Source organism: Ambystoma mexicanum, chromosome 10 (assembly GCF_040938575.1).
Source record: "Ambystoma mexicanum isolate Mex_15411 chromosome 10, UKY_AmexF1_1, whole genome shotgun sequence".
NCBI lineage: Eukaryota > Metazoa > Chordata > Amphibia > Caudata > Ambystomatidae > Ambystoma > Ambystoma mexicanum.
Genome location: NC_090932.1, coordinates 1645326002 through 1645338034, shown reverse-complemented (window position 1 = coordinate 1645338034; position 12033 = coordinate 1645326002). Strand labels below are relative to the sequence as shown.

The following is a 12033-nucleotide window of genomic DNA, read 5'->3' as shown; positions in this document are numbered from 1 at the left end:
ACGTCATCTTGTTTAGGGCTTAGAAAAAGACAGCCACCATCTTTGGTCTGTGGTGGCCATTGTGTCCCCCTACCGCAGCTATGAAGACAGCCTGCAACGAAAGTCCACAAAACATTGTGCAATAATGTACACGGCCACCAGCCTAAACAGAGGACCTGACGCAGTAAGCAAAAAGTTACTGGAGAAGTGAGAAAAGGGATACATTTGATCCCCTCATCACTCCACATAAAATGGGGTGTGCTGATCCCACAAAAGAAAGTACAGGTAGGATAAAACGTACCCCTATGCCATGGTAACAGGGAGTTACCCAGGGGGAAAATACAGAAACACTTCAGTGGAAGATCTAGGAGCTCCCAGCAAGAACTGCACAGAAAGGGATGCATGCTGCAATAGTAAAAGGTAGATGCCAAAAAAGTTGGAGGAAAGCATAACTCCCAAAAGAAATACCAAAAAGAGGTAAAAAGGGTTCCACGAGTAAAAGAATGAGAGAGTGTGGAAAAAGGCTCCCACTCACTCAGGAGAACTAGTCAAAAATCCAGTGGTACAGCAAAAAGTGCTGGGGGACTCACAGGTGGACAGAAGTTCAGACAAAAAGGGAATTCTACTGTAACAGCTGATTGAACATTGATCTTAATAATGAAGATGCAAAAGATTGTTGGCGCAAGGACACAACCTTGTATTACCCCCGACTCTGATGTTCATCAGTGTCTTTTTGTCCCTGTCTAGAATCCAATGGACTCTAGCTGTGTTATCATAAAGACACAGAATCGATTGGAGCAGATGAGTTGGTATATCCAGTTCAGGCATAGCCGCCCATAGTTTCACCCTGGGGACCCAGTGAAATGCGCATTTCCGATCATTGAAGATGGTGTACAAACTCGTCTTCATGACAGTAACCTATTTTTGGAATAACAATCTGAAAGATTGTTCCACTGTGCTGAAGCCAGGCTGGAAGCCTGCTTGGAGATGGCCAATGGTATTCGTGTCCCGTACCCAACCTTCAAGGTGAAATAACGGGGCTCTCGCACAGACCTTCACAACAGCATTCAGCAGGGATATTGGTCTGTAATTTGCAGGGTCCTTCCAGCCTCCTTTCTTATAGAATAGTACGATGGTCGCCCTCACCCAGGAGCCGGAGACAGTGCCAGATTCTAATATGGCATTGAACAGGTGGTTAAAAATAAAACGCCCTTCAATTTCCATGGGGACTCTTAAAGAAGTCGCCGAGCATCACAACAGGACCAGGAGCTTTTTCCCACATTTGGGTTGTTCCAGTGCCTCGTTCATTTCTACCATTGTCAATTTCAACGCGGGTTGGTTATAGTGGAGCTCTTGCCTAGAGTAATGGTCGGAATTCTGCAGGCACCCATCGGGTGCTGCATAAAGATTGGTTAAGTGGTTTAACCAAATCTTTCCTGGGATATTACCCTGAAAGGGTTTCAGTCTTCGGGATCAGCAAACGTCACCCTCTTCCAAAAGGTTGCCCTATCTTTATTTGCGACTGCATCATTAAGCCCTGCTGTTGTAATTCTGGCAGTCATTATCCCAAGCGGAGCGGCGAATTGTGGAAGACTGGACCGGTTTTCTAGGTTTGGTAACAAAAGCACCAATGTTTTCAATGATTAACTCAAATGTGGTTATGACCATGGTGTTCGCGGAGCTGCTAAAGAGTAGAATTTCCATCTGGGGCAACATATTATAGACGTGTGGTTCAATGTTGTTCTTTATGTCGTCGGGCCATTTGATTTTGTGTCTCCTGTGCCTGAAATTGCTGTGACTGAGCACTTGGATGCAGTTGAAGTGCATTTGGGCACCTTCCCCTTCGAGAGTAATTGAAGGCAGAGAAGTCATGGACTGTCATGTCTTTCACCATAGCCCAACCGCTCGTGCTTATTAAAACGTAGTCAGAGGTTTTCGCTCCACTTATTATGGGTCCATTTCTTTTCTTCTCTTTACTCATCTCTTGTTCCACTTTATCAGAGTCCTTTAGTGTAAACATGATCTCCCTCCTCTCTACTTTTGTTCTCTCATTTTACTCTATACTCCATCCCGCACCTTGTGGTCACAGTCTCAATTCCTCTTTGCTGTTCCTGCTCTTTCTTGCTTCTCGCAACTAAGCTTTGGAACGCTTTCCTTCCCACCATTTGCTCGTCTCCTTCGCCCCATCTATTCCGCCCTCATCTTTAAAGCCCCTCTTCTCTCTGTTCTCTCAAACTAAATTGTACTTCTTTTCTTCTTGCATTCCTGCTCATAAACGGTACTTTTCATTTGTGTACCATTATAATTAACAGGGCAGCACTTTGTGAATGTGTTTTATAAGCTCAAATAAATATAAATTGGTGGGAACAAGGCTTGCTGTAGACCTTATTGTAGAAGATTCAAGGGGTGCAGGTTTGAAGCTTCCAGCAACGTTTAGGTCCGGCTCAAGCAGAGGCCCCAGGACAGACTGAAGCCGGCTCAAATTTGGCTGATGCAGCACAGGATGACTCCGGAGCAGCAGCAGATGGGAGAGGACACTGGGGAGAGTCCCGACAAGTTCAGCAGCCCCACAGGAGCAGCGAGGCCAGACTGTGGTCATCAGCAGGTCCTTCCGCATGGTGAGAGATGGGAAGCAGAAGGGTGAAGAGGTACCATCATAGCTCCAAGAGTACTAGCAACATCAAGAGCCCAAGCAAAACGGCCAGTCAGGTGCAGGTCAAAGGCAGACCCAGCGATGGCTTGGACCTTGAAACAGTGATGGATGCAGAGCAGGGCTCCAAAATGCTTCCCACCATTCCACAGGAGGAAGGCGAGAATTTCAAAAGGCGGTGGTTGGCCAACAGTGGTCACAGCAGCAGTCCTCCGGCTTCAGATACCTGGATCTTATGGTTGATGATCTGGAATGGCCCCACATCCTCCTTCTATCCCCGTTTCGGGATGGAGACTTCAATCGGAGTGTCTGCCTAGCAACACGACATCCACAGACAGACACACACACACACACACACACAAGGGCTGTACCACTGCAAAGCTGCATGCCCTCATACGGCAATTTCGGATATGAAGAGGAAGGAAGGTGTCTAACAAATTAGATGGCACAAAGAATAAGGCTTGTAACAGGAGGAACAGCCAATCTGAGTATATGGGACTGACAAGACATCATCACAGTAATAAATAAAGGGGCTGGGCTATGCAGCGGGGCCAAGATCCAATAGGAGTCCCTGCCATCAGCCTGTTCAATACACATAATCAGTGAAGGGGGTTTGTGCTACACTGAAAAAATAAAGGTGAAAAATAAAGAAGACTCATTCCCTGAAGTGGCAGCCAAAGGGACTGGCCAGAGCACCCCAAACTAAATGAGTGAAGGAGGTGGGCAGGGAAAAAGGGCATCACTCCAAAGCGCAGTAAGGACACAGACTAGAAGTATTCAGTCAATGGGGGAAAGGAGCTGGAGAGATGCAATCCCTGGGCTTGATGCCAAGGACAAGTCTCGCAGTCCTGTTCTGGGTAAGTTGTAAAGGTCGAAGAGTAGAGCCAGGAAGAGTTAGCAAGAGGCAGTTGCAATGTATTACATGGCATGCACAAGCCTAGGCGCCCCGATAGAAATACAGTGGGGATTTGGTGCTGTATAAAAGCATATAAACAGAACATTGCAAAGTCGAAGGCTTTTATGAACATGTATGTGTGCTGTAAAATGCAACTTTCCTACTCATACTCACCCAAACCCCACTCAGCTGATTCACACCACAACTCGAGCACAGGCCGAGGCCGGCCTAGGAAAAGCAGAATAACCCACACATCATCTGTAACAGACATGGGGCATTATCACCAGCCAACCGATCTTGGGCAATTCCTTCTGAGAAATGGCAGCAGGCAGAAAAGGGGGTACGTGCAGCCAGAGAGCATCAAACGGCGCTGGTTTTGCACCCGCCTCTACCACTCCTCCCTGTAATTCTCCAATCCCTTCTCTAACAGAAGCAGGCACCTGGAGGCCACCACAAGGCAGACATTCTGATACCCAAGATCCCTTTACATTAAAGATATGAAGCCCTGGGAGAGGAAATACAGCAGACCAGGACCCTTCCTACATACCACAGTCAAGGCCCATCACCACAAATGGACTCTATGGACAAGTCTGGGCATCGCCTCAGAGGCCGCATGAGCTCACGACCTTCTCCGTAAAACATGGATTAGTCACAGAAGGATCACAGGCCATGGAGTATCAGACAACGCAACTCTGCGCACACGGGGGGGGTCTCTGCCCTCTGTAGAAGACGGTTAATAATGCCCTGATCTACACCACACGGACACCCTGCTAGTCCCACAGGTTGCAAACTCACCGCATTTAGCTTGTCCGTTGCCTTTTTCGCAGGTGCCTTCATCGTGGCAGCCAACATCTCATCCCCTTTGTAGTCTTTGTAAAGCTCCGTCAGGGTCTCCCGCGTCTCCATGTTTGCATTTTTTAGGTGGTAAGATGGATCCAGTCTGGCTTTTTCGTCATCTAAAAAATAAAAAAATGTAAGAATTGTGTCTGTATGTCAGTGCTTGAAATAAGCAACTACTCATCAACTGCAATGGATACAGAAACGAGATGGGCAAAAACCATGAGTGGACATGAAAAGAAACTCAACTTTACAATAGTGCAATTTTTACGAAATGTTTTAGAACTAATGCAATGAATTGAATGTGTAATTTAAGCAGCTTTGTTTCAAAAACTGATCGAAAGTATGAACTTAATGATCGATAAATGAAAGGTTTCTAAGAAACTATAATTTTAATAAAATTTTTTAAAAAATAAGCAAATACTGCCAGTGTCTGAGAACCAGGGCTTCTTGGACTGGGAGAGTAGAGTACTGGCATTGCATGGCTACTGTAAGAAAGTATGCGGCACCTAGGAACACGCTGCACGGGCAAAAACCACCCAGAGGACACTGCTCCTGCATGTGTCCCTGTCTACTTTATGCTGGCATGCATCAATGACACACTGTCCAGGCTAGTGCCACCTGACCCTACAATATCTGAGCATGTGTCACTTCACACAGAATGCCAAGGAAGCACTGGCATGTCCAGGCGTGTGGCACCCAACCCATACTGCATGGCCACGGGCTTCCCAGACAGCATGTGTAGGCATATTGCATCTGGATCCACCTGCACTCGGCCCACCCTACACAGACAAGTGCAGTTTTCCTACACCAGGTAATCATGTTCCATTACATTTAAGGTCTGTCTGACACTACTTTTGCTGGTGCTGCCCAAATAACATGTGGAGGCGCTGTTTCGTGTATCCCTTTTTGTCCCATCACACTCCCCATTACTGCAAGCAATCCTTTTTGAATACACGACCAACTCTGCCATGCAAGGATTGCAACTGTGACTGAACCCACAAAAACGGGGTCTCTTTGCAATGGCAGAAGTTATGGAAACGCCTGAAGCGAAGCGATTAATGTATTCTGGGCCACTAGCTACCGGCGAGTAAGAAAAGGTGTTCCCTGTGTATGTGCAGACCGGGCCAGTGCTGGGGGCGTGGGGGGAGAGGCTTAGGGGGAGCAGTGGGGGTATAGCTGTATTGATTGTAGCCCCGGATAGAAGCTCAGGGGCTAGAACCAAAAGGCTAGCCAGCCCCAAGTCCTGACAGCAAGACCCCTGTGTGCAGAACGGAGTGCCAGGGGGGCCTTTTATGTTTGGCTGGCAACTTCTAAATTGAAATGGTTACCCCTACTGAAAGGACTGTAAAGACTGCACACAGCTGGTTATACAACACAACAGGACAGGGCCGACTCAGCCTTTCACCCACTTAAGGTTAATAAACTGAGTGCCATCGGGATACACAGTGTATCCGGTTATGCCCATGCTAAAGCACTGGCCATGTTCCTGCCATCGGGATACACAGCATATCCGGTTATGCCCATGCGCCTGCCATCGGAATACACAGCGCATCCTGTTATGCCCATGCTAAAGCACTGGCCATGTTCCTGCCATCGGAATACACAGCGTATCCTGTTATGCCCATGCTAAAGCACTTGGCCATGTTCCTGCCATCGGCATACACAGTGTATCCGTTATGCCCATGCTAAAGCACTGGACATGTTCCTGCCATCGGAATACACAGTGTATCCTGTTATGCCAATGCGAAAGCACTGGCCATGTTCCTGCGATCGGCATACACAGTGTATCCGGTTATGCCCATGCTAAAGCACTGGCCATGTTCCTGCCATCGGGATACACAGTGTATCCGTTATGCCCATGCTAAAGCACTGGCCATGTTCCTGCCATCGGAATACACAGTGTATCTTGTGATGCCCATGCCAAAGCACTGGCCATGTTCCTGCCATCGGAATACACAGTGTATCCAGTTATGCCTCTGCCCATGCTAAAGGACTGGCCATGTTCCTGCCATCGGGATACACAGTGTATCCTGTTATGCCAATGCTAAAGCACTGGCCATGTTCCTGCCATCGGGATACACAGCGTATCCTGTTATGCCAATGCTAAAGCACTGGCCATGTTCCTGCCATCGGAATACACAGCGTATCCTGTTATGCCCATGCTAAAGCACTGGCCATGTTCCTGCCATCGGGATACACAGTGTATCCGGTTATGCCCATGCTAAAGCACTGGCCATGTTCCTGCCATCGGAATACACAGCGTATCCTGTTAGGCCCATGCTAAAGCACTGGCCATGTTCCTGCCATTGGGATACACAGTGTATCCTGTTAGGCCCATGCTAAAGCACTGGCCATGTTCCTGCCATCGGAATACACAGTGTATCCAGTTATGCCTCTGCCCATGCTAAAGGACTGGCCATGTTCCTGCCATCGGGATACACAGCGTATCCTGTTATGCCCATGCTAAAGCACTGGCCATGTTCCTGCCATCAGAATACACAGCGTATCCTGTTAGGCCCATGCTAAAGCACTGGCCATGTTCCTGCCATTGGGATACACAGCGTATCCTGTTATGCCCATGCTAAAGCACTGGCCATGTTCCTGCCATCAGAATACACAGCGTATCCTGTTATGCCCATGCTAAAGCACTGGCCATGTTCCTGCCATCGGAATACACAGTGTATCCTGTTAGGCCCATGCTAAAGCACTGGCCATGTTCCTGCCATCTGGATACACAGTGTATCCGGTTATGCCTCTGACCATGCTAAAGCACTTGCCATGTTCCTGCCATCGGAATACACAGTGTATCCAGTTATGACTGGCCATGTTCCTGCCATCGGGATACACAGTGTATACGGTTATGCCCATGCTAAAGCACTGGCCATGTTCCTGCCATCGGAATACACAGTGTATCCTGTTATGCCCATGCTAAAGCACTGGCCATGTTCCTGCCATCGGAATACACAGTGTATCTTGTGATGCCCATGCTAAAGCACTGGCCATGCTCCTGCCATCGGAATATACAGTGTATCCGGTTATGCCCATGCTAAAGCACTAGCCATGCTCCTACCATCAGAATACACAGTGTATCCGGTTATGCCTCTGCCCATGCTAAAGCACTGGCCATATTCCTGCCATCGAGATTCACAGTGTATCCGGTTATGCCCATGCTAAAGCACTGGCCATGCTCCTGCCATCGGAATACACAGTGTATCCTGTTATGCCCATGCTAAAGCACTGGCCATGTTTCTGCCATCGGAATACACAGTGTATCCGGTTATGCCCATGCTAAAGCACTGGCCATGTTCCTGCCATCGGAATACACAGAGTATCCTGTTAGGCCCATGCCAAAGCACTGGCCATGTTCCTGCCATCGGAATATACAGTATATCCTGTTATGCCCATGCTAAAGCACTAGCCATGTTTCTGCCATCGGAATACACAGTGTATCCGGTTATGCCCATGCTAAAGCACTGGCCATGTTCCTGCCATCGGAATACACAGAGTATCCTGTTATGCCCATGCCAAAGCACTGGCCATGTTCCTGCCATCGGAATACACAGTGTATCTTGTGATGCCCATGCCAAAGCACTGGCCATGTTCCTGTCATCGGAATACACAGAGTATCCTGTTAGGCCCATGCCAAAGCACTGGCCATGTTACTGCCATCGGAATACACAGTGTATCTTGTGATGCCCATGCCAAAGCACTGGCCATGTTCCTGCCATCGGAATACACAACGTATCCTGTTATGCCCATGCTAAAGCACTGGCCATGTTCCTGCCATCGGAATACACAGTGTATCCGGTTATGCCTCTGCCCATGCTAAAACACTGGCTATGTTCCTGCCATCGGAATATACAGTGTATCCGGTTATGCCCATGCTAAAGCACTGGCCGTGTTCCTGCCATCAGAATACACAGTGTATCCGGTTATGCCTCTGCCCATGCTAAATCACTGGCCATGTTCCTGCCATCGAGATTCACAGTGTATCCGGTTATGCCCATGCTAAAGCACTGGCCGTGTTCCTGCCATCAGAATACACAGCGTATCCTGTTATGCCCATGCTAAAGCACTTGGCCATGTTCCTGCCATCGGAATACACAGCGTATCCTGTTATGCCCATGCTAAAGCACTGGCCGTGATCCTGCCATCGGAATATACAGTGTATCCGGTTATGCCCATGCTAAAGCACTGGCCATGTTCCTGCCATCGGAATACACAGAGTATCCTGTTATGCCCATGCTAAAGCACTGGCCATGTTCCTGCCATCGGAATACACATAGTATCCTGTTATGCCCATGCCCATGCTAAAGCACTGGCCGTGTTCCTGACGACTCTTGGCGTGAAAGAAGACAAATCCCCTCGGAAGATTCATCCTGCGACGAATCCACAGGTGAGGAGGAGGAGGAGGTGAATTCAGTGGGTGAATCTTTGTTTACTGTCAAACCTGAGTTTGCAACACCCAAGAATGGCCAGTCTTGAACAATATCATGAGTTGGTAAATGCCATACAAGGGATTAATGTGGAAGTACAGACCCTAAAAACAGACAATGGGACTCTTAGAGCTGACAATACTGCCTTAAGGCAACAGTTGCTCCAGAGGGAAGATACCCGAGGTGATCTCCCCTCGTTACCACTATCTTGTGGCAAGTTCGATGGGAACCCGAAAAAGATTAAAGAATATTTGGATGCTTGTTTGGTATATTTTAGATTCCGACCTAAAGCTTTTGGGCAGGACCATGTTAAGGTCGGCTTTCTAATATCCAACATGGTGGGAAATGCCCTAGCATGGGCCACCCCACTTGTGACAAGCGCAGATCCGGTTCTAAATGATTACGGTCAGTTCGTACAACTGTTCCGTGGCCGGTTTGAGAGGCCTGAAGTACAATACTCTTCATATGAGCATCTATTGGATACCAGACAAGGGACATCGGATGTACAAACTTATATTTACACATTTCAAAGATTAGCGCAAGAAACCGGATGGCCGGATTCTGCCAAACAAACATTATTTAGAAGAGGGTTACAAGAGGAAATAAAGGACGAACTGGCTCGGATAGCCAGACCCTCCACCTTCCAGGACCTGATTACACTAGCCCTACAGATAGAATACCGTATCAACGAAAGGCGAATAGAGAAGAAAAGACCCAAGTCCTACCCTCCGCTAGCTCCTCACCTGTCTATCCCTTCGGAGAAAACACCTTTGATGCCAAGTTCTGAAGAACCAATGCAGATTGGATCGACTAGAGGGCCTCTGACAGCCGCAGAAAGAAAGAGAAGAAAAGACTTAGGTCTTTGTTTATATTGTGGTTCAGAGAGACACCTGCTTCGAGACTGCCTGGGAGTCCCTCCAAGAAAGGCGGGAAACGACAAACCCCGACCCTGAACAGGGACAAGGAAGGGGTTCAAACCGTTAATCCCCGTCTACCTACTCCATCAACCACCTTGGACACCTCACACCATTTAATGGTTTTCAAGGTACAGCTTAAGTGGACAAACCACAGTGGTGTCGAATGTCTTGCAATGTTAGACTGCGGGGCTGCTGGCAACTTCATGGACGACCAATGGGCCCAGGCCCCAATCCATACCAAGAAGAGCCAATACGCAGCCTATTCCGGTTGAGTGTGTGGACGGCACTCCCCTGACTTCAGGACCAATTCTCGAAGAAACCCAGGAGTTATCAGTACAGATGCAGTTCCATCAACAACAACTGAGTTTTGATCTAATAAGGGCGGCACATATTCCAGTGAAACTCGGCATGCCTTGGCTTAGAAAGCATAATCCTTGTATAGACTGGAAGGCCAATATAGTAGAATTCTGATCTGACTATTGTTCGGGTGCTTGTCTTTCTTCCACGGAAAGATCAGTAACACAGGAAGGACCAATACCCATATGCAATATAAACCGTATTCCTCCACAATATAGAGACTACTCCGACGTTTTTTTGGATGTGCATCCCAGGCCTTTGCCTCCACGCAGACCAGAAGACTGCAAAATAGAACTACTACCAGGGGCGGTGGTTCCATTTGGCTGTATGTTTCCCTTATCTCTCCCTGAAAAAGAAGCCTTGAGGGATTACTTAAAGACAAACCTTCAAAACAGATTGATTCAAGCCTCCACTTCTTCAGCAGGTGCATCACTGTTCTTCATTCCAAAGAAAGGAACAACCGAACTCTGGCCTTGTATAGATTATAGAGGCCTCAACAGTTCTACAATTAGAGATAGATATCCCATGCCGCTCATTAAGGATATAATGGAGGCAGTACAGAAGGCTACCTGGTTCACCAAGTTGGATCTGAGGGGTGCATATCACCTACTCAGAATAAAACAAGGTGACGAATGGAAGACTGCATTCAGGACGCCTCTGGGACATTTTGAGTACAGAGTTATGCCTTTTGGTTTGGTTAACGCTCCTGCTCAATTCCAACACTTTATGGACAAGATCTTTGCAGACCTCTTATTTACGTCAGCCATAGTGTACCTGGATGACATTCTGGTTTATTCAAACACTCTGGAAGCCCATCGCCAACACGTCAGAGAGGTGTTACAAAGACTCCGTCATCACCACCTTCTGGCTAAACCCGAAAAATGCATATTCGAAGACACGACGGTTCCATATTTAGGCTTTCTCTTAAGTGCAAATCTGATTGAGATGGACCCACAGAAGACTGCAGCAGTTACCCAATGGCCTGTACCTAAATCAGTCAAAGATATGCAGCGTTTTTTAGGCCTAGCAAACTTTTATAGAAAGTTCATCAATGGGTTCTCAGAAATGGTCTTACCCCTGACTGCATTGTTGAAGAAGGCTGTGAAGTTCACGTGGTGCCCAGAAGCAGATAAGGCTTTTAAACAACTTAAAGAAGCCTTTACCACGGCACCGGTACTTAGACAACCAGACCAGATGTTACCATTCATTCTAGAAACCGACGCCTCCTACGGCGCAATAGGTGCCGCTCTTCTGCAGAAAAAGGAAGATCAAATGGAACACCCCATCGCCTACTATTCGAGGACACTAAACCCTAGTGAAAGAAACTATTCAGTACTCGAAAAGGAACTCCTTGCAATTAAAAGAGCCTGTGAGGAATGGAGGCATTTACTACAAGGGGCCCACCACCCCTTTCTGGTATGCACAGATTACAGGAACTTAAGTGTGTTACAACAACTGGAATGCCGAAATTCACGCCATGCCAGGTGGGCCTATTTTTTTTCCCAATTTGACTTCATACTTATGTACCTGGGAGGAACAATCAGCTCGCAGATGCTTTATCCAGAAGTAACGGAGAAGAATCGTGAAAATACACAGGTCAAGAACTCCTGTTGTCAGGAAAAAGATTTATTGGCACAGTGAACTTGTTTCTACAACAGGTATACGACTCACAAAGGAAGACATCTTTACCACAGGGGGAAATCACTAAACAGAATAGGGAAATACTGGTTTAGGGAGAACCAACTGTATTTACCTACACAAGAGCTCCAATCTATGGCCCTGTCTTAGTGTCATGACACACCAACGGCAGGACACAAGGGTCAAGCTGCCACCTTGCAACTAATTAGAAGACATTTCTGGTGGCCTACAGTCAGAGATACCAAGAGATACGTCTCTTCCTGTCCTATCTGTGCCCAGAACAAATATAGCACAGCCAAACCATTGGGTCTTTTACAACAG

General features: G+C 47.5%; 1 protein-coding gene across 1 annotated transcript in view; it reads right to left on the bottom strand.

Annotated features, from left to right (window-relative positions):
- The window catches only part of PPIL2 (peptidylprolyl isomerase like 2), a 737332-nt gene that overhangs the window by 294590 nt on the left and 430709 nt on the right, over positions 1–12033 (bottom strand). Inside the window, exon 10 of the mRNA XM_069620060.1 lies at positions 4320–4480. Coding sequence (XP_069476161.1) covers positions 4320–4480 — 161 coding nt within the window. The remainder of the gene's footprint in view (positions 1–4319; positions 4481–12033) is intronic.